Here is a 23098-nt window from a genome sequence, read left to right as displayed (position 1 = left end):
ATTTATTTTATTATTTTTCTCCAGATTGAAATTTTAACTAATGAAAGACGAAAAACAGACAAACACAACAAAGGAGGAGGCTTTTCCATTTGACAGTTATGCATTTTTAATGCACTGATAATAATGCCATAAGTGACCCCTGCATTAGATGGAAAGCTGATGGAGCTTAAATTACCCACTTTCTCATCAGTTTATTCTGTCAGCACGTCAGGAGTTTGTCGATAATATGCGAGCTTTGAGCAGTGGTTAATACAACATTATACAAATGGTGCTTGATGAGTTTTTCTTTTTACTCCAGTAATGTTTCACAATGATGTGCAGACTGAGTCAGTCTGATTTAAAGAGCTCACAGCTCTGAGAGAAATGAAAAGCAACAGTCCCTCGAGCGAAGGGGTATGGAGGTACTGGCCAAGCTACATTTTTGCATCCAACAAACATTCAAATATCCTTTTTAAACCTAATCTGCAGTCAGTTTTTAAGCATAACTGTGCAAAATCTGTTTCCAACCACAACACTGATGCTGAGGACTGTTTTAAGTTCTTGTTCTTGACATTTGTACAGGAAGACTGGGCTTTTTAAAAAATTGTTTATTTCAAGGACTTCCATCACATCTCTAGAAATAAAAAAAAAAAAAAAAATTAACACCACTGAATGTTTTCACATTTATTACTTTTTACAACTTTGAATCCCAGCAGATTAATCAAAGCTACTGTGTGGAATGTGAAGATTTCCAGGTAAGGTAGTGCACTCTCCAACTGGACCTCTCCTATGTTACTGGGGGGGAATTCCCTGATCTCAGGTTTTCCTCAAAAATATTTATGTCAGCTTCTGGAAAAATATGAGTCAACAAAGTTAGTGGAGATTTGTTTGAAATGTCCCTTTGTCTTTAAAAAAAAAAGAACCCAGCTGTTGAAACTTCCAGAGTATTACAGTGAAGTCAAACTATAATTATATAGAGGCAGTCTCAGTCTCATTCAAGTAACGTTTTAAACTTCTAAAAGTGGTTTTTGTAAAAATAGCTGGGAGGTCAGAGCAGGGTAGCAAATTGAAGACATCTGTGTGCACTTTTCTTTTTTGGGGGGGGGGATGTTAAAATTGGCTTAATCATTTGATTCAAAGTTGTACAATAATAAAGCTCAAGCCCAAGTGGCTGCTTTTTGCAGGTGTCGTATTGCTTTACAAGAAGTTCCCACTGTACAGTGTGTTCAATTTTTAAGAGTAAAACTAAACCTCCATGCTCTTAATCCGCGGCATTAAAGAATATGCCGTTTATGAATTTCAGTTGTCAGTTTGCAGTTGAGATAACAGGTTTTATGGTCTTCTGTGACTCGCGTCTCAAGCACAGTTGTGATGTTTTACAGACGTGTCTTCTCAAGTTATCCATTTCAGTACAGGTCTAGCCAGTAGCTTTATTTTTTCTTTCTTTTTTTTTTTTCTTCTTAATGTAATACTTCCTGTTTTTTGGCTCTCAGCAGCCTCCATGTTTTCTATCCAGAGGTGGCATATAGTAGGTCTTGAAAGCTGCATGGTGTGAGTCATCCCGGGGCTGTGAAGAGAGTAGATGCAGCCAAATGAAAGGCCATATCAAAAAGCATCATCAGGGCACTTGGTTAGTGGTATTAATTTGATTCTTCACATTTTTTTCTAGTGACCATTAATATGCCTTTTGTTTTTTTATTTTACTGCATTTGTGTAATGCTCTTGGTAGATGTTATTCCCAGAAGGTATAATGAAGAATTCAAAAATGTGAAAATCCTGGTGTCTGTCATACTGGTGTTTACCTTGGCCAACTGTGACTGGCACTTTTTGGATGTGATAGTTGGCAGTGTGCCTCTGTGAGTGACTGTAAATGCAGGCATAGTGGAGACTGGGAAGGAGATCTGCGGTCCCGGTACAACCACGTTGAGCTTGGGCAGCTCTGCTGGATAATGAGGGATGTTCCGTCGGATGAGGGTGTCTGCTACATGCTTCATGTTGTGCTGGAAATAGAGAAAGTATCAGATGTAATTTGGTGGATTTTATTGGAGCCAACTTTTAGAGCTTTAGCTTACACTCATTAAAGGTGTTTGTCTTGTGTGTCTCCCTCTCAGTTGTTTCCCAACTCGAGCTGGTCGACAGATATGGTCAACTGAGTTTTGTGTCACACAACTTCCGATTACATCCATAGTCCCAGAAACTCTGTGAAGACTCTCGGCCTTCTTATCTGCCATCCTAGGAGAAGAAACACAAGAGCATATTTATTTAAAACCCTTAAGCAATACACTCAAACTGACTTTGACACTAAGGAAGGCTATAATTTAACTTCTGGAAAATATTAGTTATCAGTTAAGATACATAAATACAATTAAGCACTTCACCTTATTTCCCTAAAGTATGTGTGCCTTAGGGCTGTTTCAGCAGCGATTCGTTCATCGGGGTCATAGGCAAGCATTTGATAGAGGAGAGACAGAGCTGGAGCTGGGCATCTGGGGACTAACCGTGAGATGCCAGTGCCTTTTTTTGGAGGGAAGTTGAAATGCATCGCTCTAGACCTGCACAGACATTACAACACCGGGACAAGCATAGCTGAGCACATTAAACTTCTGTACTGATTAGCTGATTTTTTGTGTAATAACCTTAGCATATTTAATGAAGTCATGCAGAATTTTGTGATAATTGGAGTGGGTATAAATTTGTGTGTGTAATTTGGATGAAGTTTGTAACAGAGTTTAAATGTATTTTCAACCCTAGCTCCCACCCTAGTGTACTTGGAGTACTTCATTACATTTCTTAAAGTTGTAAAAAAAATAAGCTGAATCTAAAATATTTATACAGTTCAAGCATTAATGGAAGGACCTGTATTCACAATTTATTTGTGCCGCTTTCGGTCACATGTAATTACCATAATGAACTGTAATAAACATAATGACCACCTACTGCTTGAACTTTTGAAGCAGACTTTGATCTGGTGTTCCCAAAATATCATGAATCTTGGCAATCTGGTCCAACTCGTTGGTTCCAGGGAAGAGAGGATTCAAGCTGAAACACACAGGTATTATTGACACAGCAAAGCCATTCACACAGGTTTCATTTCACATTTGTTTATGCTGGGGGTGGGAAGACAGGAGGTCGAATTACACAGAAAGCTGAGAATGCAAAGAAGGGCAAAGGCAATGCTCTTGTACAAGGAATGAAGTTTAATTGAAATGCAATGTCCTCTAGCCAAACTTCAAGTATTACAGGTGAAATTCTGTGCTGCACAGGATACCTCATGATTTCAAAGAAGACACAACCGGCGCTCCAAATGTCCATCTTGAGGCTGTAATACCCGTCAGTGAGCAGGCACTCTGGGGCTCTGTACCAGCGTGTGGAGATGTACTCTGTGTGCGGGGGCTTCGAGTACACGCTCCGACACGAGCCAAAATCGCCAAGCTTCAAAATGTTTTGCTGCAAGTTGCACAAATATATGTTAAAAATGACACTGAAAATAAAAGTGCAACTATTACATTCTTGTAAGTCTGATTACTGCAATGATGCATCTCACCTTTATAAGAATGTTTTCTGGTTTTACATCTCTGTGAAAGATCCCACAGCTATAAAAGAGAACACAGCCTCAGGATACCCAAATAATGCCTTTATTTAATCATTTCATGTGAACTTGAGTGTTTCCTTTTTACCTGTGCATGTGTTCAAGCGACTTGCAGAGCTGGTACATGTAGTGCTTTACTGTATGTTCGGGCAGAGGTGTTTTTCTTCCTGCAAGGAATAAAAACTGTTTTGATCCTTAAACAGCTACAAAGTGAGCCTAAAAGTTAAAGTGACTCCCTGCCAGATTTAAACTTACCTTGTATATACTCATAGATATTCATTTCCATCAGCTCACAAATCAAAGATACCCTTCCAGTTTCCTTGTCACTGAAACATTTTGTTAAATTAACATGACGTACCATATCATACATTTAACTACGTGACAGGCAACACTTACAAAATCAGTTCATGTAGCTGGACAATATTTGCATGAGGGCTCAGTCTCTTCATTGCCTGGACTTCCCGCAGATTGTTGGCCTGCTCAAGACTTAACAACAGAGTAAACCATTAGCACATTTAATATGACAGAGGATGTACTTTTTTTTTCTTTTCTTTTTTTTTTTAGCTTTTATTGCGATAATACAGGAACTCTGGGAGGGAGTGCAGAGGAAGACACTCAGTAAATGGCCTTGGGGCGATACCCCTACATATATGGGTTGCTTTCTTAATTCAGTGAGCTACACCAGGCTTACCAGATTTAATGACCGTAATTGGTGCATTATTGTGAACAGAATACTCAACTGCTGACTTATGTATCAATTGCCCTTACAAAGCAGAGTATGGGGGAACTGCACATTACTAACTGACAGCTAGTTCCAGAGTACATACCTGTTTATTGTCTGCTTCATGGCTTTACATGCATAAAACTTCCCATCTTTTAAGCTCTGAGTTTTCAGGACCTCTGAAAATGTGCCTTCCCCAATTTTCTTGATTATTTTGTAGCCTGCAACAATTCATAAAAAAGACATATAAAAGGTTTTCAAAAAACAAGAATACATTATTTCTCATATTAATATTATGAATAATTTAAATTGTGTGTGTAATTGCACAGGAAAAAAACAAGTCTGCCTAATCTAGAGGGGAATCCTGTGCTCCACAGACAGTAAAAACTAGAACACGCCCCATTGGACAATAAAGCCCATGATAATTTTGGTGGGAGACAAGGAGCTGTCATTCTCTAATTTATAGCCCTCAACATCCAATTGAAGACATTTTGTCTTAAAACTGTGAGAAAACAATGAAGACTATTAATTTATCAAACATGTAAGTTGGTATAAAATCTTTTTTTTTCATACATCCAACAGTCAAAAACCCAAAGATAGTCAGTGTGTTATGAATGCAGAGGTCAACCTATTACCCATATAGAAACTAGGGTCTTTCAGAATTTGTTACTTACAAATGTAGCTTTAATTTTAATGATTTTAACTAACTGGTAATAACTATTTTACTCCTTCTATCACTTCTCTCCACCCTGCCTGAACTCTCTTGGTCACCTCTTGGTCACTGCTCCTTGCTTTGGACGCTTGATCCCAACTCATCTACCTTCACTACCTCTACTCCTTGCATCCTCATCTTTTGTACCAACTCATTTTGTATAACAAAAGCTGTAACGTCTGTAGTATGGAAATGTCAAAAGTGGAAGTCTCGCCTTTTGTATCTGTCTTTTTCTAATTCACACACATAATAAATACACGAAAGAACCCACAAGAGCAAAATCACTTCGTGTCGTCTATAAAGGAGATTTACTTTTGTGTGACTGCAGCTTTGACAATCTGTATAGCTAAATTCAAACCAGATAACATCATTTTTTAATGCTCTTTCTTGCTAAGAAAGCTGATTTTTAATGTCTTAACTATCCAAAATTAATAAGAAAAGTATTTTTTAATATATAGGCTGTCTATTTTTATTTTTTTATTTTAATTACTGACTACTGTTTATAGTCTCTCTCTCTGTCTCGCTGCATGTCTGGCAATAGAAATGGCAAATACGGGCGGGCGTGTAGGTCAACTCTAACGTTACCAATTATCGGTATAATGCTGATTTAATGTATGGGGAAAACATATAACTAACAATAACATTTACTTAGTCAGTTACAGTTAAAACAGCTCATAGTTAGCAAATACATAAAAGACATTTGTAAAGAAACGTAATCGATGTGTAACCCAGACAGACCTGTCATCACTCCGCTCAGCTCCTAACTAGTTACTTACGATGCATTCCTTTGAGTTTTAGATACCACTTATGCGTCGACTATCCACAACATGCATATGTGGATGCTTCATTTCGCTCATAAGTTTAAAAAAAAAAAAATATATATATATATATATATATATTTTTTTTTTTTTAGCGTACTGTTGCGTCAAAAGGACATTGAAGTCGCATTGAGGGTGCTAGCCTAGCGCCGTTAGCGTGAATCCTGTTAGCTGACCGTCGCCCTGGTAACGGAGCACGCCTTCGCCCTCCACTTTGACCTGAAGGAGGAAACTGGAAACTCTAGCTGCTTCCCTCACATCAGTCCGAACATGGTTTGAATTAAAAGAAACAACAAAATATGGCCTGTCACGTATGAAAAGTGCCACTCGAGCTGAATTATTCGCAGCAGGCCCAGATATATAGCTGCAAATCGATTTCTTACCTTTTTTCAAGAGATGAATGGCAGCTGCTAGTTCGGATGCTTTTTCGTTAAGATGCGGGTTGTTATTCTGCATGTCCGCAATATTCCCCCTCTTAATCCAGTCGGTGTTAGGTGGTGATTTGTACTCATTTCGAAAGCTTGCCCTGTTTTTTACGTCAATGAGCCAGTTTGAGTAGTGCATCATTGTTGCACATTTATTGGTAAAATCTAGACCATTAGCTTAAAAGCATACAGAAACAAGTCCCGTTGGAGCAAAGCAGCCGCTTCACCTACATTCATATAACAAGAATAACGTTACCAGATAAGAGTCCTATTCACTCACGACCACTGTGCGCAAAAGGCGTGGACCTGATCATTTTTGTGCCTTACCAGTTTCCGTAAAACTGCCATATGTGCGCATGTTCAGGAATTACCTGCATGTTTTCTTTGCCGATTTTGCTGTAGAAATGTGAATATTTTCCCTATCACTTTGAACAGTTCTTTTTTGTTGTTGCTGTACCCTGAATTAAAATCACGATGAAAACACGATTTACTACTGTGGATATCAGGGCCGTTATTGCCGAGATCAATGCCAAGTAGGTGCTTGTTGTTAAGCTAAGCTAAAATTAACTCTCGTCTGACTGGCTGTCCACTGCATATTCACACACTTTTAGTTATTCATGAAGTTTTACCTCTTTCTTCCGCAGCTACATTGGCATGAGAGTCTATAATGTGTATGACATCGACAACAAGACGTATCTCATCCGTTTGCAAAAGTAAGAAAACTGTCCTCTGAAAGTTTTTCTCTTTTATAATGAATAAAGCTAGTAAATACAACAGAAACATCACAAAACTAGCTATGCAGCAGAATGACATTGTTAGGTTTTGCATTTCATTTATGCTAATGACAATTGATGCATTCATACACAAGTTGCCACATTTCAGTGAATGCATCGTCTTCGGAAATATGTTTCAAGTGTGTCCCAGTCAGTTGCTGTTCATCTGCTGTAGATAGTTTTTTTTTAGACTTGTCAATTCTTCTTTTGTTCTTTTGACTAATAGTTCCTTAGTAATCACCTTGTTAGTGGAAAAACACAATTTTATGCCCGTCAAACTGTGATGTCTGTATTTTGCATAGCTTCAGCTACAGAAATGGGGACAGATGTGTGCTTTTGTGGCAGGTTGCTAGTAACAGAGTTAAAAATAGAATTTAAAATTGATTTTAGACACATCACTCATTTATCCTTTGAGTTATGTGTTGGCCTGTTAGATCAGTGTCAAGTGCCTAAAAAAACAATAACAAAAACCAACATTCTTGTGAAAATGGTCAGGTACAAGGACTGAACTGAAAATAAATAACAAGGCAACCAGTCTCCAAGGGAAACTTTGAAAGAGCCTTAGGTCAGTCAGTAAAGTCTGATATACTTGGAAAAGTATATAGAAATTAGGGACGGCGCAATACATTTGCACACTTATGATATTTTCCTTCCTACCAGAGCAGGAAATGGAAGTACTCAAGTAAAGTACTTTAAAATTAAACAGTAAATTTACTGAATTGTTTCCAGCACTTTGAATCAGTGAGAATAACAGAGTGTTGCATCGGCAGGCCTGACAGCAAAGCTGTTCTCCTGATCGAGTCTGGGACTCGTATTCATTCCACAGACTTTGAATGGCCCAAGAACATGATGCCTTCAGGATTTGCGATGAAAGTAAGACTATTTAAAAAACATAAAATAATATAATTGTGTTGATATTTTAGGATATTTATTGTGATGTAATGAGTTTATTGTCCCTTTGGCTTCACTGTGGATAAATAATTTAATTAGTATCCTTACTTGCACAAATTCAGTGACTGTATTGATTTGCCTGTCCCTAATAGATGGATCTGTACAGTAAATGTCATTACAATGACTTGTGGTTGTTGTGATTTATTTATATACTACATTTGTGTTTGTTTGTTTTTGGATCACTTGTTGTGATGAAACTGATGTTAAAGAGGTTTTTTTCAGTGTCGAAAACACCTGAAGACACGCCGACTGACTCAGATTAAGCAGCTTGGGATTGACCGGATTGTCGACATGCAGTTTGGCTCAGATGAAGCTGCCTACCACTTGATTATCGAACTATATGACAGGGTCAGAAAACATTTCAGATGCTTTTTACATTTCATGTTCATATTCAAAACCTGTTACTTACGTGCAACCGCATATCTGTTTATGCCTATTTGTCGGGGTGTTCATCTCCATTTTCAGGGTAACATCATCCTTGCAGATCATGAGTACACCATCCTGAATCTGCTGCGGTTTCGGACAGCAGAGGCAGAAGACGTTAAGATTGCTGTGAGAGAGCGCTACCCTGTGGAAAGCGCCAGACCCCCCGAACCTCTCATCAGTTTGGAGCGGCAAGGACCTCTTTACTAGTTTCTGAATAAACTGAACATGGTTCAAAATTTAGTTAAAAAAAACAAAACAAAACTCAGAACCTTATATCAGTGATTTATTGTTGTTTTTTTTATTTAGGCTGACTGAAATCCTTAGCAAAGCACCAAATGGGGAGCAAGTGAAAAGGGTCCTGAATCCTCACCTTCGTAAGTATCCAGGCAAAAGATACACAAGTTTAATCTTTTGTTTCAACATGTAGAAAGACTATGAATCTTTTTTTCCTTTCCTAACGCATCCACAGCATACGGAGCCACTCTGATAGAGCACAGTTTGATAGAAGCAGGACTGTCGGGCTCTATCAAAATTGACAGTCAAGTTGATTCTGCCCAAGGTATAGTAGGGCAGTTAGACTATTTTATTTCTCTTATATTTTTCTATAAATCTCCAACTAAATTTGGTCTCCCTGCTTTTTTCTTCAGTTGCTCCTAAAATCCTGGAGGCTCTGCAGATTGCAGAAACTTACATGGAAAAAACTGAGAACTTCAGTGGCAGAGTAAGCAGTTTTTAGATTAAGATTCTGTAGTTGTCTGATTGAATTCACTAACTCTTCTTTATTATAACAAGGGTTACATCATTCAAAAGACTGAGAAGAAACCAAGTTTAACTCCTGGCAAACCCAGTGAAGAGCTTCTCACGTATGACTCTGCTTTTACATCAAGGTGTACCTTTTTTCATCTGGTTGTGAAGTAAAGGATTGTTTAGCTCATGTGTATGATGTCTACTTGCAGATACGATGAATTCCATCCATTCCTTTTTGCCCAGCATGCAAAAAGCCCCTATTTGGAGTTTGATACCTTTGACAAGGTACATGTTAGCGCAGCTACATACCTGGGGGATCATAATTAAGTTATTTTTTCAAGAAAAATAAAGACTAATCCACCACAATAATCTGACACAGGTGGTAGATGAGTTTTTTTCCAAGATGGAGAGTCAAAAAATTGACTTGAAGGCCTTGCAGCAGGAGAAACAGGCTCTGAAAAAGCTGGAAAATGTTAAGAAGGACCATGAGCAGAGGTTGGAGGCCCTGCACCAAGCACAGGTTAGCAGCAAAGGCTTTACATAATAATTCTTGCTTGTACGCACAAGGAGATGTTGAGGACATCAGCTGATCGTGACTAAAATCTCGTTCTGTGTGCTGCAGGAGGTGGACAGAATAAAGGGTGAACTAGTGGAGATGAACCTGCCTGTGGTGGAGAGGGCGCTGCAGGTGGTGCGCAGCGCACTGGCCAATCAGGTGGACTGGACTGAGATCGGTGTTCTTGTCAAAGAAGCACAAGCTGCTGGAGACCCCGTGGCCTGTGCCATCAAAGAGCTCAAGCTGCAGACCAACCACATCACCATGCTTTTAAAGTGAGATCACCCCAAAAAGCAATGAACTTAAATGTCGTAATTTTTATGTGAAGTCAGATTGATATACGCGTGTTGTGTTGTGTCACATCCAGGAATCCATATATTTCTGAGGAGGATCAGGAAGAGGAAGAAAAGAAAGAAATTGTGGAAACGAAAGGGAAGAAAAACAAAAATAAAGACAAAGGACAGAACAAGAAGCTGCAGAGGAACAAACCCATGTTGGTGGATGTGGATCTTGGGCTGTCTGCTTATGCCAATGCCAAAAAGTAGGTTGATGTGTGATGTGCACACAATAATGCATTCTGTGGGGAAAGTTGATAGACTTTATTATTGTGTTTTTTTAGGTACTACGACTCCAAACGCAGCGCTGAAAAAAAGGAACAGAAAACCATTGAAGCAGCAGATAAAGTAAGAAAACTGTCTTTTCATTTTTCCATATGCCATGATGTGACTGTACGATCAGCAGGAAGCAAGATCCAGATCTGTTCTTCTAAGGAACGTTGTTTTCTTATGCATTAAAAAACTCTCCTGTGGAACAAACTCCCAGTTTTTTTATGCGGGGGAGCCAAGACACTTTCTCTATTTTTAAGATTAGACTTAAAACGTTCCTGTTTTAGTAAAGCTTATAGTTAGGGCTGGATCAGGTTACCCTGAACCATCAACTAAGCTTTGTCCACACTGGAAGCGACCACTGACTGTACAAAGCGCATGATACCACTGGTGATGGGAGGTAGGTGTGAGATACATTTTTATCTCTTCTGAGACGGGGCGACTGAAGCGACCACCACTAAATAAAATGCTACCATTGCCTGGCATATGACCTGGAACTAATTGCAGTGGAGAAATGAATGTACTCAAGCCGACTAGCCGTCACCTTCAGCTCTTCTTCACTCATCTCTTTTTGCTTCCCACGTGTTGGTACACCACTGCTGTATTTAATCATAAGTTATCACTAAACTCTGGGGCTCTCTCTCACAGTTTCTCTCTTGTCCTTTTTCTGTTTGCTCTTTTTATTTTCCCCCCATACCCCCAACCAGTCACGGCAGATGGCTGCTCTTCCCTGTACCTTGTTATGTTGGCGGTTTCTTCCTGTTAAAAGGGAGTTTTTCCTTCCCACTGTGAACAGTGCTTGCTCACAAGGGGTCAACTGATTGTATGAGTTTCTTTCTACTACTGCCAGGTCTTCACGCTACAATAAAATGCCTTGAGGCTACATCTGTTGTGAAATAACAGAATAACATACTTTATACTCTTATACTTAAATTTAGATTTTACTGATAATTTTTCTAACTTAATGTCACTAAAGGCCATGAAATCAGCTGAGAAAAAAACACAGCAGACCCTGAAAGAAGTCCAGACAGTGACCACCATTCAGAAGGCCAGGAAAGTCTACTGGTAAGACATGGATGTGTATGTGTGGGAACTTTATAATGTGCTTGATCTGTTGAGTCTGCTTTAACTGTCTGTTCCCGTTTGGCAGGTTTGAAAAGTTCTTGTGGTTCATCAGCTCCGAGAACTATCTCGTCATCGCAGGAAGGGACCAGCAGCAGAACGAGATGATCGTTAAACGGTACCTCCGGGCTGGTAAGGAAGCTTCTACACACTTCTCTTGGAAAATAAATACCGTCAAAATCTGGTTTATCACTTGTTCTATACTTTCTCAGGTGACATCTATGTTCATGCTGACCTCCATGGAGCAACTAGTTGTGTCATCAAAAACCCCTCAGGTAAACTTAAAATGCAGCTTTCAATGCATTTCCCCCCACTAAACTAGTTTAGGTTTCTCTGAGTTAAACTAGTTTCTCCTTACACCCTCCACTTGCTCATCGTCTTGCTCCAGGGAATCCCATCCCTCCCCGTACTCTGACAGAAGCTGGCACCATGGCTGTGTGCTACAGTGCTGCTTGGGATGCCAAGATTGTCACCAGTGCTTGGTGGGTTCATCATCATCAGGTGAGTCTAGAAAACTCTTCATGTTTTTTATGTATGTATTATCATTGAGGAGAGTGATACGATTCATCCCAATGAATCATGACGTTATCATTTTGGAATATACAGGCGCTATCAGAGAAGGAAAAACGTGGTGATTCAGTGCATTTAGATAGTCAGCTGGCCTCATTGGTGAATCTAGACCTGACCAACTGAAACAGCCTCAGATCATAACATTTTCCCACAAGCTTCTGTGGTAGGCACTGGGCACGATGAGTGGATCACCTCATCCGCCTTGCTTCTTACCTCGACGCACCCATCACTTCAGGACAGGTCTTATCAGACCACATGACCTTTTCCTCATTGCTCCAGAGTCCAATCTTTATGTTCCCTAGCACTCTGAAGACTCCTTTCCCTATTAGCCACACTGATAAGTGGTTTTCCTACTTTAATTCTTTAGTCTCCAGTTGTCTTTGCATTGTCCGCATGGAAATGTTCTTACTTTCACTATTAATCAAAGCTGTGAGCTCTTCTGTTGTATTTTTCTGATTTGATATGTGATCACTGATTACAATCCCTCTTCCTAAGAGATGGTTAACCACTAATCTCTCCAGGTTATTGTAGTTTCTGTAGTTTCCTTACTTGTTTCCTTTGCTTGAAGCAGGCCAATAATTACGTCTTTTGATATATTTTGATATGGCTGTTTAAGAAATGAGAAGCTACTCACAGATATGTTAGTTTTAAAGCAGCCATCCTGTTAGCAGTCAAAGACTGCAGTAATTAAATCAGGGATACACTCACAAAATTGCTCCATACTAAAGTCTAAACACTCTCTGGGACCTTTGAACTTACAGGCATGTGGTGTTTTTTATAGTATAATTGTTTATTAATAAATTGATAAGTGGTATTATGTGTTTTGTTCTCCCCCAGGTGTCTAAAACCGCTCCCACTGGCGAGTACTTGACAACTGGAAGCTTCATGATCAGAGGTATCAAAGAGCAGAATTCGAATGCACGAAAGACCGACTACAAAGAGATACGATGGGACTCATTTTTGTAATTTTTTTTCCCTTAGGAAAGAAAAATTTTCTGCCACCTTCTTACTTAATTATGGGCTTTGGGTTCCTCTTCAAGGTGAGTACCATCACTAGCTGTGAGTGTATTTTCAAGCCTTTATCATTTTTAAAGAATTCGCTAATGTTTCTTCTGCTTTTTACAGGTGGATGATCAGAGTGTGTTTCGGCACCAAGGGGAGAGGAAGGTGAGAACCGTAGAGGAAGACATGGAGGAGGCCACATCCAGAACTGCCGAGCTATTAGATGAGGGAGAGGAGCTCATAGGTAGGAAGAAGCCATCAATGATGTAATTTCTGTCTATATCTATCTATATGCATTTGTTGAGCCATTTCTGCTGCCTTTCTAGGGGATGACAGCAGTAATGAAGATCAGGGTGAAGAAAGAGCAGACGATGGAGAGACCAAGGAGGTGGAGGTGAAAAAGGAGGATGACACAGAGGAGGAGGATGATGGCGCGAGTGGAGAAGTAGACTCTGCAGCAGATACAGGAGCGAAGGTGTCAGAGCGGAGTGACAGTGGTATGGAAGAAGAGAGTGAAGAATTCAGCTTTCCAGATACGACCATCACCCTCTCTCATTTACAACCCAGCAGGTAGTACCACTAACCAAGCAAAAGAAAAGCCAAACAGATGTATATTTGCAGAATTAAAAGTACTTTAATAACATTTCTCCTTATTTCTAGGAGCTCCCAGAATTCCGGCTTCAAAAAAGAAACAACTGCTCAGGCAAATATTACCATCTTTGGACATTTAAGTTTTTTCCATCTCATTTAAAGTACAATAAATAGCAATTTTTTATTCATTGACTTTCAGGATGACGTAGATTCACAGGGGAAAAAACACATGACTGCCAAGCAGAGAAGGTGAGCGTATAACCCAAATGAAAATCCTGTTTTATATTACAAGCGGATGATGACAGCATGAGCAGAGAAAGATGACCGGTTGCTGTGTTTTTGCCTCCTCCCTTAGAGAAGAGAAGAAGAAGAAGCAGCAGCAGAAACAGGAGGGCTGTGAGACTGAGGAGAAGCCTGACAAGTCATCCGGTGGACCGGTGGGGGATCAGGGGTCCAAAAGTGGCAGTGGACCCTCTCAGCAGCCGTTAAAGAGAGGTCAAAAGGTGAGACGGACGGATGAAGTTGGCATTTTTTGTGCTGTGCAAGCATCAGAGGTCTTAAAACCTTTTAGTATTTTTTTTTAATTGAGAGCTGAAGTTTTACTAAATGAGAAGATTATAAGATTACATTTAGTTTAAAAAATGGGCTAAAGGTACCAGCCACACTCTTCTGTCATTACAGAACAAACTGAAGAAGATCAAAGAAAAGTATAAAGATCAGGATGAAGAGGACAGAGAGCTGATGATGCAGCTGCTTGGGGTGAGAATGAATAGAAAAACCCTTACATGCAGCTGGCACTAGTACTTGCAGCGCACGTGGTTCTCGATGGTGTCGCAGTAAATAACATTTCAGCTGCTTTGCTTCCTTAGTCAGCTGGTTCCACGAAGGAGGAGAAAGATAAAGGGAAGAAAGGAAAGAAAGGGAAGGGGAAAGAGGAGCCCGTCAGGAAACCGGCCGCTCAAAAACAACATCAGAAAGCTCGTAATGTGGAGACTGCTGGGAAGAAAGCAGAGCAGGGTGCAGGGGAGGAGGAGGAGAAGAGGCAGCCCGGAGAGGAGGGAGGTGCTGCAGAACAGGAGGATAAGGTAATGAAAGGATTCAGTATGTGTATGTATAATAATGTTTACAAAGTTATCTGCATAAAAAAATAATCAAAGTCTGCCTCCTTAGAAGAAACATATAAAGAAATTAAGAGTAGCTCAAGACTTTTACACAATACTGTATTTAGAACAAACCTATCTGTGGCTGTTTGGTGACTCATGGCCACAGACCGGTACCTGGAAAGGTTCAACAAAGCTTTCTTCTCTTTCAGGAAGATGAGGTGGACCAGGACAATCCTGGAGCAGAGGTAAGTTTGCAGTATAAATATTTAAATATGGATTATTAATCCTAAAAAAGAAATCTGTATGCCCTTTAAAAATACTACTAAAAAGAATAGCTTGATTTTAAAGGATTTCTTTTTGTCTGTTACTTTAGGAAGCAGAGAATCTGCTCACCTCTCTAACAGGCCAGCCGCATCCGGAGGATGTGATGCTGTTTGCAGTGCCAGTCTGCGCTCCGTACACTGCTCTTTCCAACTACAAGTGAGTGGTATCAGCTTTTCCTTGTATTAGTCAAATTGAAGAGACCAAAGCCTAACTGCTTGCTTGTCTTCTGCAGACACAAAGTGAAACTGACACCAGGTTCTCAGAAAAAAGGCAAAGGTAATTCGGAAAGCTTTTGACTGACATTACTGTAAAGATAGTTTCTTTCAAGCTGATGGTAAATTCTTGTTCGTGCTCCTACCAGCTGCACGCACTGCAGTGTTCAGCTTCATGAAAGCCAAAGAGGTGTCACCAAGAGAAAAAGACCTGTTCCGCAGCGTCAAGGTACAAAAAACCTTCTTGCCTTTAAAGAGTGCTTTCTGTTAATTTGTGTTGCTAAATTTACATAGTTAGTATCCATTAGAAAATAACTACAATCCAGTCATTTATCAAGGAATGCTACACAAAATAAGAAGCATTTTAATAAAGTCGCCTCACTTGTAGCCATTTCATGAGATTAAAATGAATGAACTTCAGCACAGTCATCTCACCTGTTGCTGAATCTTTATTGGATTACGTTTAGGGTCAAACAGATGTTTCAGGGTTTTTTTTTAACCTCACATTTTCCACCCAACAAACTGTAAAAATAGAATAATCTTATCGAAAACTGTTTGAAACTGTTACGGCATGGAAGCACAGTTTTCCCTTGTGTTACAATTCAAACTGTCCCTTTTCTCACGACGCTCTGCCGCAGGATTCTGACCTATCCAGAAACATGCCAGGAAAAGTCAAGGTGTCTGCTCCAAACCTGCTGGCTGCCAAGAAAAAATGAAGGATAGAAGACACGAGCCGGAGAGACTTTTGAAATTTACAGCATTTCTTCAGCACGGAACTGCACCTCAGTCCGGTTCACTGAGACTCTGCCGACTTCACCTATATTTCAGACATGGGTGGTTATTTTCTCAGAATTCTTGAGATTGTATTTGGTGAACCACAACATGTAACAAAGCTGAATATGTCATGTGTTTATTTTCTGAGTACAAATTATGCATTGCAGTAATAATATGCCTTTTTAATCCCACACTTAAAAACAAACAAACAAACTAAATCAATCAAGGGAATTTTGTGCAAACCAGGCAATTCCAAACAAAGCCGCAGCCCCAATAAACTTGCAGTGAGTTATTGATTAAATTAAGTTCGTATGCTACAGTAGCCACTTTCAACAATTTATTTTCTCCAATTTCAGGCTTTAAAAACCTCTTTGAACGTACAGAATCTCACACACACACACACACACACACACACACACACACACATATATAAATAATCATATATACACATAAAAACTTAAAGTTAGCATTTCTGTGCCTTAAAGTAGATAGTCATGTGTAGCATCAAGCACGAGTTTTAGGTCTGTGAGAACTTCGGAAAATCATTCAACATCAATAAACACTGTATTCAAGATATTCTCAAAAATTATAGTAATAATTACAACAAACTTATTTTTAATTTATTGTTTGATACAGAATCACTGTCTTAATGAATTTAAGTTTTGTTTTTAGTTCACGTTTGTCGTCATAAGACTCATCTAATCTGGACAGAAAACGACGCCATCATTTAAGCTTTTCATCACTACTGTCGAAACGACTCATCAAAATTAAGATGGGCAAAGAATGTTTAGAGAGAAAAAAAAAAAAGCTAATCCCAAATGTAGTGAGAGGTTTCTCCTCTGTGCTATCACATCACCACCACCACTCAACAATGATGGTTGTCCCGGCAACATCTATAAAGGTGATTAACAGTTTTGAGGATGGCCTGTGAACCATCATGCGTCAGGCGGGACCCATTTCTAACAAATCCGAAGCCGTTCAGCATTCCTTGGAGAGGTTTTTATGTATGAAAGTATCCACTGACATGAAAAGGACTACCTGCTTTCAGAAAGCATGTATCCCTTCCACGCATACATATTGTCCTCTAATTGTCCTCTTAAGAGCCCAGTGTGTTGACACGTGCCATTCTCTGTTTGAGGCTGTGCAGGAGGTGTTTAGGCAAACAGTCCCAGTAGCTAGACAAACGCTCCCTGTGCTGAAGGATGGTCTCCATGCAGAACCTGGAAATTGGAGAGTTAGATGAACACGACGTGATGGCAAAATAAATTGAAATGGATTTCAAATCTGTATGCACTCACCGAACTAATGATTTGGGCTGAACATTGAAAACCAGCAGGTCATTGCTGTGTGCCTGTGAAGTGGAGGAAAAAATCTAATTCACCAAGTGAAAATTTGCATTAACTGCAGGTTAAATTGAGATATGATGACCATCTTACAGCTCTGTGCTGCGACAGCAGGTTGTTGGCACACCCTCCGAACGCAAACACTTCGCCATCTGGACCAGCGCACGCTGTGTGCCACAGCCTAAAAATCACAAAGTCAAACATTGTCCACATTTTAGCTCAGGAAAAACTGCCAGCGCACTGCCAGCTGTTCACAGTAACGTGAGATGGTCACCTGGGGCTCTCTGTGTGACTGTGTTTGAAAGGCTTCCATTCATTTTTGCTCACACTGTACAGCCAAGCATCACCTAAAAGACAGAAAAATAATCTCTTTGAGATCAGGTATTATTTTAGGACCTCTGATTATTTGCTCCTTGAGGTCGAGTGTCTGACTCACTCAACGTCTCCCTGTCTGTGGTGAAACCTCCAAATAGCAAGATGTGGTCTGGTGACACAGGAGTGAAGGAGTGCCAGGAACGGCCCACTGGACCCTGCTGGGGAACGCTCCTAGAACAAGGCAGAGTGGGTCACAGGGGAATAATCGGATCAGATAGTCTTGCAATTAGAAACGTGATATAAAAAAAGAAAAGAAAAAAAGATTCAATTCAAAACCTTTGCTATGATCCGTATTATGTATAATCTGATTAATAAAAACCTTTATAGTGTGGATTACATACCACAGCACATTAAGAAGCACTTACATTTCATGCCACTCCCACGTGTCCAGGTCAAGATAGTACAGGTCATTTAATCTGTAGTTCTGTGAACAAAACAAAAGTACATTTGTTTATTTTGAAAACATCTTCATCTTTAAATGAGTGCACACACTTATGCACATAATTTAGGAGTGGAAAAAAAAAAGAAGAAAAGTGATGCTTTGATTTGAAATTTCACGTTTTGCCCATGCTTACCTTGTATCGGCCACCAAACACATAGCCTCTGTTGCCAACTGTTGCGCAGGCATGAGCTGCTCTGGGTGAAGGGGTGTCCCCCTGCATCAGGCCAAACCAAGACAAATTGAAAATACTGTTTAAAGATCACTAAGATCTCTCTTTTTTTTTTTTTTTTTAAATTAGAAGAAAAAGGGAGAGGCTGTTTGATTACAGAGGATGTTTCCAAGTTTTACTGCAGGGCAATGTGACACACGCATTTGTGTGTATGCATAAAATCGAATGTGCTGAAGTTGTAAGGAAGTGTTTTTACCGTGGTAATTGGCTGACTCCACGTTGACGTCTCCAGATCCAGGATATGGATGTGGTTGTTCCAGCCTCGCCCAGGGCTGTCCCACTGTAGCGGTGAAAACAAAGAGGACAAGGCAGAGGGATACATTTAGATATTAAGCCGTAATTATTCAAGAAGCTCCAGCTATCAAAAGTACATTTAATTAGCAAAAACAGCATCTAATGGATTTCAAAACAATTTTATAATAGTTTTGTTTAAATGCATCATTTGTCATAAGATTTTTGTTTTTACAGACCACAAGAGAAGAGGATTCATCATATTCAAAAGTCCCTCGATGAGCGCCCTGTGCAGCGTAGCCATAGCCCCCAAAGTAGATAATTCTGCAATCATTCAGACAAATTACTTACATATTTAAAATCTTACAGAAATGATCTCTCTTATGCATTTCTCATTGTGTTGTGATCAGAAATGACCACAGATTTATCATGAGCATGAACTCTGGACTTTTAATGATTTCTTTGGACTGTTTTTCCAGCGTGGAAGGATTGTACATGTGTCTTTAATGACTTAAAAAAACAAACAAATCTCTAATCCACACAGTGTCAAAAGCATACATACAAGCTCAAACATATATATAAACTCACTTAAATCTTTTAATAAGTGGCTCTGAAGGCAAAGGCCTCATTAGTGATCGTGATTGACTACAACGGGTAGTTTCTATGTGCAGCATTGAAAAGGATTTGCCTGACAGCAGTCATTGGATTGACCAATACTCAGAACAATGTGAAACTTCAAGAAGATATAAGAAGGAAAATTTTAGATTCACACACATTCAGATGTGTCACCACTTTGTCCAGTGTCTAGAGGAAGAACCAAACTGTCACCTTCAGATAAGAGGAAATTGGTTAGGATGTTTACGAACAACCCAGGAACCACCAAGGCTCAAGCCTGCCATGAACTGGAAACTGCTGGAGTGCTAGTGTCACCAACCACAATGAAGCAAGTATTGATGACTAGAAACCGCATCTAGTCAAAGGAGAGTTTATCAAATTTTAAGCGGGGGTGTATGTATGTATTTGACCCTGTTTGGATTAGAGGAAATCCAAAATAAATTCAAACTTGTGCACTCAGTCATTAATGATGTCTGCCGTACAATCATTCCATCCTGGAAGAAGAAATCATTAAAAGCCAAAAATTACCACAACATTCATTTCTACAATTAGAGTATGTAAACTATACAGTAATAAAACTTCTAAAACAACGACCATCATTGTGTCAAAATTAATGCCATTTTACTTTCAAGTAAACTCAAGATCAATCTATTGTTTTTACTCTTTTTATAGGAAAAAAACCCATTTCACAGTTAATCTAAAAACATGTTTGTCAAAAGAAATGAAGGATTGGTGAAACTGAGCCTTATTTTCTCAAGCACAATGAGTAACTACATTAAAAAAAAACCTCCAAAACAAACATACAAACAAAAACCCTTATCCTGTTACCGGTTTTTCTGAACCCAGCAGCCCAGCTTGTCCTTGGATGATGGCGGAAGTCCTTTAAGATCCCTCATTTCCTCCCACACAAGGCTGGGAGTTCTCAAGGGCAAGCGGTAAATCTATACGAGCAAAGACGTTTTGTAAAGACTGTCCGCTCGCACAGCTGGCTGATATGTTTTTAAGGTAATGTGATGCAAGCACCTATTTAAAAACACCAGAAGCAGATAGGAAATTTAGTCTAACCCTAGTCACACCCTACCTTGTTTGTGTTTCCCCGGGCGTGATGCCCCCCGAAAAGGTAGAGAACTCCATCAACACACACCCCACAGCTGCCTGACATCGATGTGTGGAGGCTACCTCCAGCTATATGCTTTGTCCTGTAAATAGAAAAAAATAAATATATATATATATATATATATATATATATATATATATATATATATATATATATATATATATATATATATATATATATATATATATATGTTTATATTCATTTTTGTACACAATTACAAAGTAGAGGTATGATTGGCTTGCAAGCCAGATGCCCTCACCAGACTCCTGACTCCATGTTGTAGGTCCAGATCTCGTTTCTCGGCAGATACAAGTCGAAGAATCCATGGTTTTCAGCATTCTTGTTCAGGAGGATGAACACAGTGAAATTTAGACAATTATGGAGACGGCAGAAAGATACAGAAACATAATGGCAATGCAGTTTAGGAGCATACCTTGTATCCACCCCACACATACATGATGTTTCTGTCAACCACTGCTATATGACCACTGCGCTCAGCTGGGGCGTCCTGCTCAACTGCTTCAGCGTCTAATAACTGCTCATCGTCCACTTCCTCATCTTCCTCGTCCTCATCCATATCTTCATGTAATATCCAACCAACTAATCTGTTATCTTCATCTCTATCCGAGTCGTTGTCATCCTCTCCGTTGGGCAGATCTCCCCTGTCTTCTTCCATCTCTGCCCTTCCCTCTGCCATGCCAGCCTCTTTTGTTTCCTATCAAAGCAAGACGTAAGGTACTGAGAAATCGACTAGGTTATTGCCAATAGGATTATTCTATTAACGCATTAATCCCAGGCCAAAAATAATCTTTAAAACAAGCAAAAACAAACAATCAAGGAAATGACCCACATTTAAAACAGTGGAGGTGAGCAAAATTAGCCATAAAAATAGAACATGCTCTCTCTGTGTCAAGTAGACATTTGCTTGTTTCTAGGTCAAAGTCACATCATCATTTACCATGGCAGCGGATTGTATCATGTTAGCAAGTAGCACGACAAATGCTGACCTACTTTTCTACCTTAACTATTTAGGCTACTAGCCCAACGCTGGCATTTAAGCATACCTCTAATATTACATGGAAGACTTACAGTGAATAACAGCTTAACAAAATGCTGTTAATTCATATATTTGTCTAAAATTCTCTTCATTGCTTTGCTGTAATTCGTGCTAGCAAGCACCAAACAGTTATTTCCCTCTGCAGAAGAAAAACACACCGAAAACTGTGCGCTAAATATCGCTCAGATATATCTACCTCGTTTGTCTAAACTAACCAGAATTCAAATATCCTACACAAAATCTAGCCAGTCCTGTCATCGCTTTACCTTATCAGATACTAGGGTTCCTTGCAAATTTCAGTAGCAATGCGCCATTTATGTAAGGTCATCACAATCTTCTGGGGGGCACGACCGGAAATGACAGACTTTTTAAATCCACCATCTTTATAAGGTCGGAATTAACGGGCTAGGCCGTCCTGCGTTGTATAAAGGTTTTATTATTTATATTATTGTTGTTATAATTACTACTACTACTACAAAGTCACTACTGCTACAGGACAACTCTCATATAAGAAACAGGTACACACAATTAGGTCAAAATCAAATGGAGACGTTTTTCTTTTCAAAATAAAAGTCTCCACATTTAATTGTTTTCATTAATAGTAGGGTGGAAAAGTACCCCCAAAATTTAAGACTCCCAAACGCAGAACAAAGCGCAACAACGCTTTTCGTTTCGTTAAAGTTTCATATGAAATGGATGTTATATAAAGATAAAATTATAAAAATAAATAAATAAATTGCCAAGCTGAATGGGAGAGGCTACAGCAGAACTCAAAGCTCTGACTGTGCTGAATCCAACAGCATATATGCCTGTATCAGGGACAGGATGCATCTATCACAAGAGCCACTCTTTGGTATTTACCTTGCACATTAATTGAGTAAAATTGGTTGCACATATAAAAATGTGTCGGTCCTTTTGAAACAATTTTAGAAAAACATATTTCACAAAGCTACGATATAGTGACTATAGAGGGTAAAACAGATAGGAGTTGATAATGTTATTAACTTAATGCTACTGACTACTAAGGATGGTTCAAGTTGCAATTCAATGCATAGACACTAGGGCTGCCACGATTTGTCGACTAGTCACGATTACGTCGACTATCAAAATCGTCGACGACTGATTTAATAGTCGACGTGTCGTTTGAAGCTTTGTAAGATCGCAAAAGACGCAGGAATAATAGCAGGATTTAAGAGTGTAATAACGGACTGAAACAGAAGATGGCAGCACAGCATGTACAAGGATGCCAGCTGCCGTTAAACCCCGAAGAAGAAGAAGCAGCTGTGTCCCAGAATTCATAGCGCGGCCCAGCTTAGTTTCCAACAATGGCGGTAGCTAGTTAGTTTTAATATTACTCTTATTATTCTTTCTGGGTCACAAAATAAACGTTTAACATATTTTCAGGCGAGAATGTAGCTGTGTAAACCTCAAATATCGGCTCAGTTTATCAGGACACCACATATTTTCAAAAGCGCTCCGACGTTTTCGGAGACGTCTGTTACCCACTAGCTCGATAGCTAGCCGGGGGCTAGGTCACTAGCGCCGTGAGAACACCGGACTCCAGGCAAATTGTTTTCAAACCCACCGCCGTCTTTCGCGACTCAGGTTAAATATATATGAGTCACTTAGATAAATTAAAAATGTTGTTGTTTGGCTTTTTTTTTTTTGTATTTTATTTGTTCCTGAGTA

The 23098-nt window shown here is 39.4% G+C and overlaps 3 protein-coding genes across 5 annotated transcripts; 1 reads left to right on the top strand and 2 right to left on the bottom strand.

Annotated features, from left to right (window-relative positions):
- Window positions 1-81: 81 nt before the first annotated feature.
- Window positions 82-6530, bottom strand: mok (MOK protein kinase). 3 transcript variants are annotated; one of them, XM_026151165.1, is made up of 12 exons: window positions 6203-6530; window positions 4396-4510; window positions 3965-4054; window positions 3824-3894; window positions 3657-3735; window positions 3524-3572; window positions 3248-3426; window positions 2917-3018; window positions 2358-2531; window positions 2052-2211; window positions 1782-1979; window positions 82-1546 (listed from the first exon to the last, which is right to left on the bottom strand). In XM_026151165.1, the coding sequence occupies exons 1-12, from the start codon at window positions 6384-6386 to the stop codon at window positions 1469-1471; spliced, it is 1479 nt and encodes a 492-aa protein (XP_026006950.1). In that variant the 5' UTR covers window positions 6387-6530; the 3' UTR covers window positions 82-1468. The 3 variants fall into 3 exon arrangements, with proteins under 3 accessions (XP_026006950.1, XP_026006952.1, XP_026006951.1); XM_026151167.1 differs by lacking the exon at window positions 6203-6530 and adding an exon at window positions 5740-6178; XM_026151166.1 differs by lacking the exon at window positions 6203-6530 and adding an exon at window positions 5778-6178.
- Window positions 6531-6589: 59 nt separating this feature from the next.
- nemf (nuclear export mediator factor) lies at window positions 6590-16301 on the top strand. The gene is made up of 32 exons (XM_026151161.1): window positions 6590-6777; window positions 6889-6957; window positions 7788-7890; window positions 8191-8316; window positions 8434-8582; window positions 8701-8768; window positions 8864-8953; window positions 9042-9115; window positions 9187-9257; window positions 9351-9426; window positions 9521-9661; window positions 9764-9972; window positions 10065-10238; window positions 10317-10380; window positions 11279-11367; window positions 11453-11556; window positions 11637-11699; window positions 11813-11925; window positions 12832-12889; window positions 12976-13034; window positions 13120-13240; window positions 13323-13566; window positions 13657-13699; window positions 13787-13836; window positions 13943-14090; window positions 14269-14346; window positions 14457-14672; window positions 14900-14935; window positions 15064-15170; window positions 15247-15290; window positions 15376-15455; window positions 15865-16301. Exons 1-32 carry the CDS (start codon window positions 6719-6721, stop codon window positions 15940-15942), a joined length of 3204 nt encoding a protein of 1067 aa, XP_026006946.1. The 5' UTR covers window positions 6590-6718; the 3' UTR covers window positions 15943-16301.
- Window positions 16123-21854, bottom strand: klhdc2 (kelch domain containing 2). The gene is made up of 14 exons (XM_026151168.1): window positions 21676-21854; window positions 20786-21067; window positions 20612-20691; window positions 20317-20434; window positions 20064-20176; window positions 18860-18944; window positions 18586-18669; window positions 18294-18374; window positions 18084-18142; window positions 17780-17889; window positions 17618-17690; window positions 17437-17524; window positions 17299-17351; window positions 16123-17220 (listed from the first exon to the last, which is right to left on the bottom strand). Exons 2-14 carry the CDS (start codon window positions 21047-21049, stop codon window positions 17097-17099), a joined length of 1332 nt encoding a protein of 443 aa, XP_026006953.1. The 5' UTR covers window positions 21050-21067; window positions 21676-21854; the 3' UTR covers window positions 16123-17096.
- Between the last annotated feature and the right edge of the window lie 1244 nt (window positions 21855-23098).

Source organism: Astatotilapia calliptera, chromosome 19, assembly GCF_900246225.1.
Source record: "Astatotilapia calliptera chromosome 19, fAstCal1.2, whole genome shotgun sequence".
Classification (NCBI taxonomy): Eukaryota; Metazoa; Chordata; class Actinopteri; order Cichliformes; family Cichlidae; genus Astatotilapia; species Astatotilapia calliptera.
The sequence above is the reverse complement of the archived record's forward strand: the minus strand, read 5'-3'. Positions and strand labels throughout refer to the sequence as shown.

What these genes read in the sequence shown, in the direction of transcription:
- nemf (XM_026151161.1), top strand. Translation starts at nt 6,719, where the DNA reads ATGAAAACACGATTTACTACTGTGGATATCAGGGCCGTTATTGCCGAG. An exon ending in CTGAGAACTTCAGTGGCAGA is followed by an intron (nt 9,116 to 9,186) that starts GTAAGCAGTTTT and finishes TATTATAACAAG; the next exon opens with GGTTACATCATTCAAAAGAC. An exon ending in CACATCACCATGCTTTTAAA is followed by an intron (nt 9,973 to 10,064) that starts GTGAGATCACCC and finishes TGTCACATCCAG; the next exon opens with GAATCCATATATTTCTGAGG.
- mok (XM_026151165.1), bottom strand. Translation starts at nt 6,386, where the DNA reads ATGATGCACTACTCAAACTGGCTCATTGACGTAAAAAACAGGGCAAGC. An exon ending in TATCTATGAGTATATACAAG is followed by an intron (nt 3,736 to 3,823) that starts GTAAGTTTAAAT and finishes TATTCCTTGCAG; the next exon opens with GAAGAAAAACACCTCTGCCC. An exon ending in GTCTTCTTTGAAATCATGAG is followed by an intron (nt 3,019 to 3,247) that starts GTATCCTGTGCA and finishes TGTGTGTTTCAG; the next exon opens with CTTGAATCCTCTCTTCCCTG.
- klhdc2 (XM_026151168.1), bottom strand. Translation starts at nt 21,049, where the DNA reads ATGGCAGAGGGAAGGGCAGAGATGGAAGAAGACAGGGGAGATCTGCCC. An exon ending in AACATGGAGTCAGGAGTCTG is followed by an intron (nt 20,435 to 20,611) that starts GTGAGGGCATCT and finishes TTCTATTTACAG; the next exon opens with GACAAAGCATATAGCTGGAG. An exon ending in ATGAATCCTCTTCTCTTGTG is followed by an intron (nt 18,670 to 18,859) that starts GTCTGTAAAAAC and finishes TCACCGCTACAG; the next exon opens with TGGGACAGCCCTGGGCGAGG.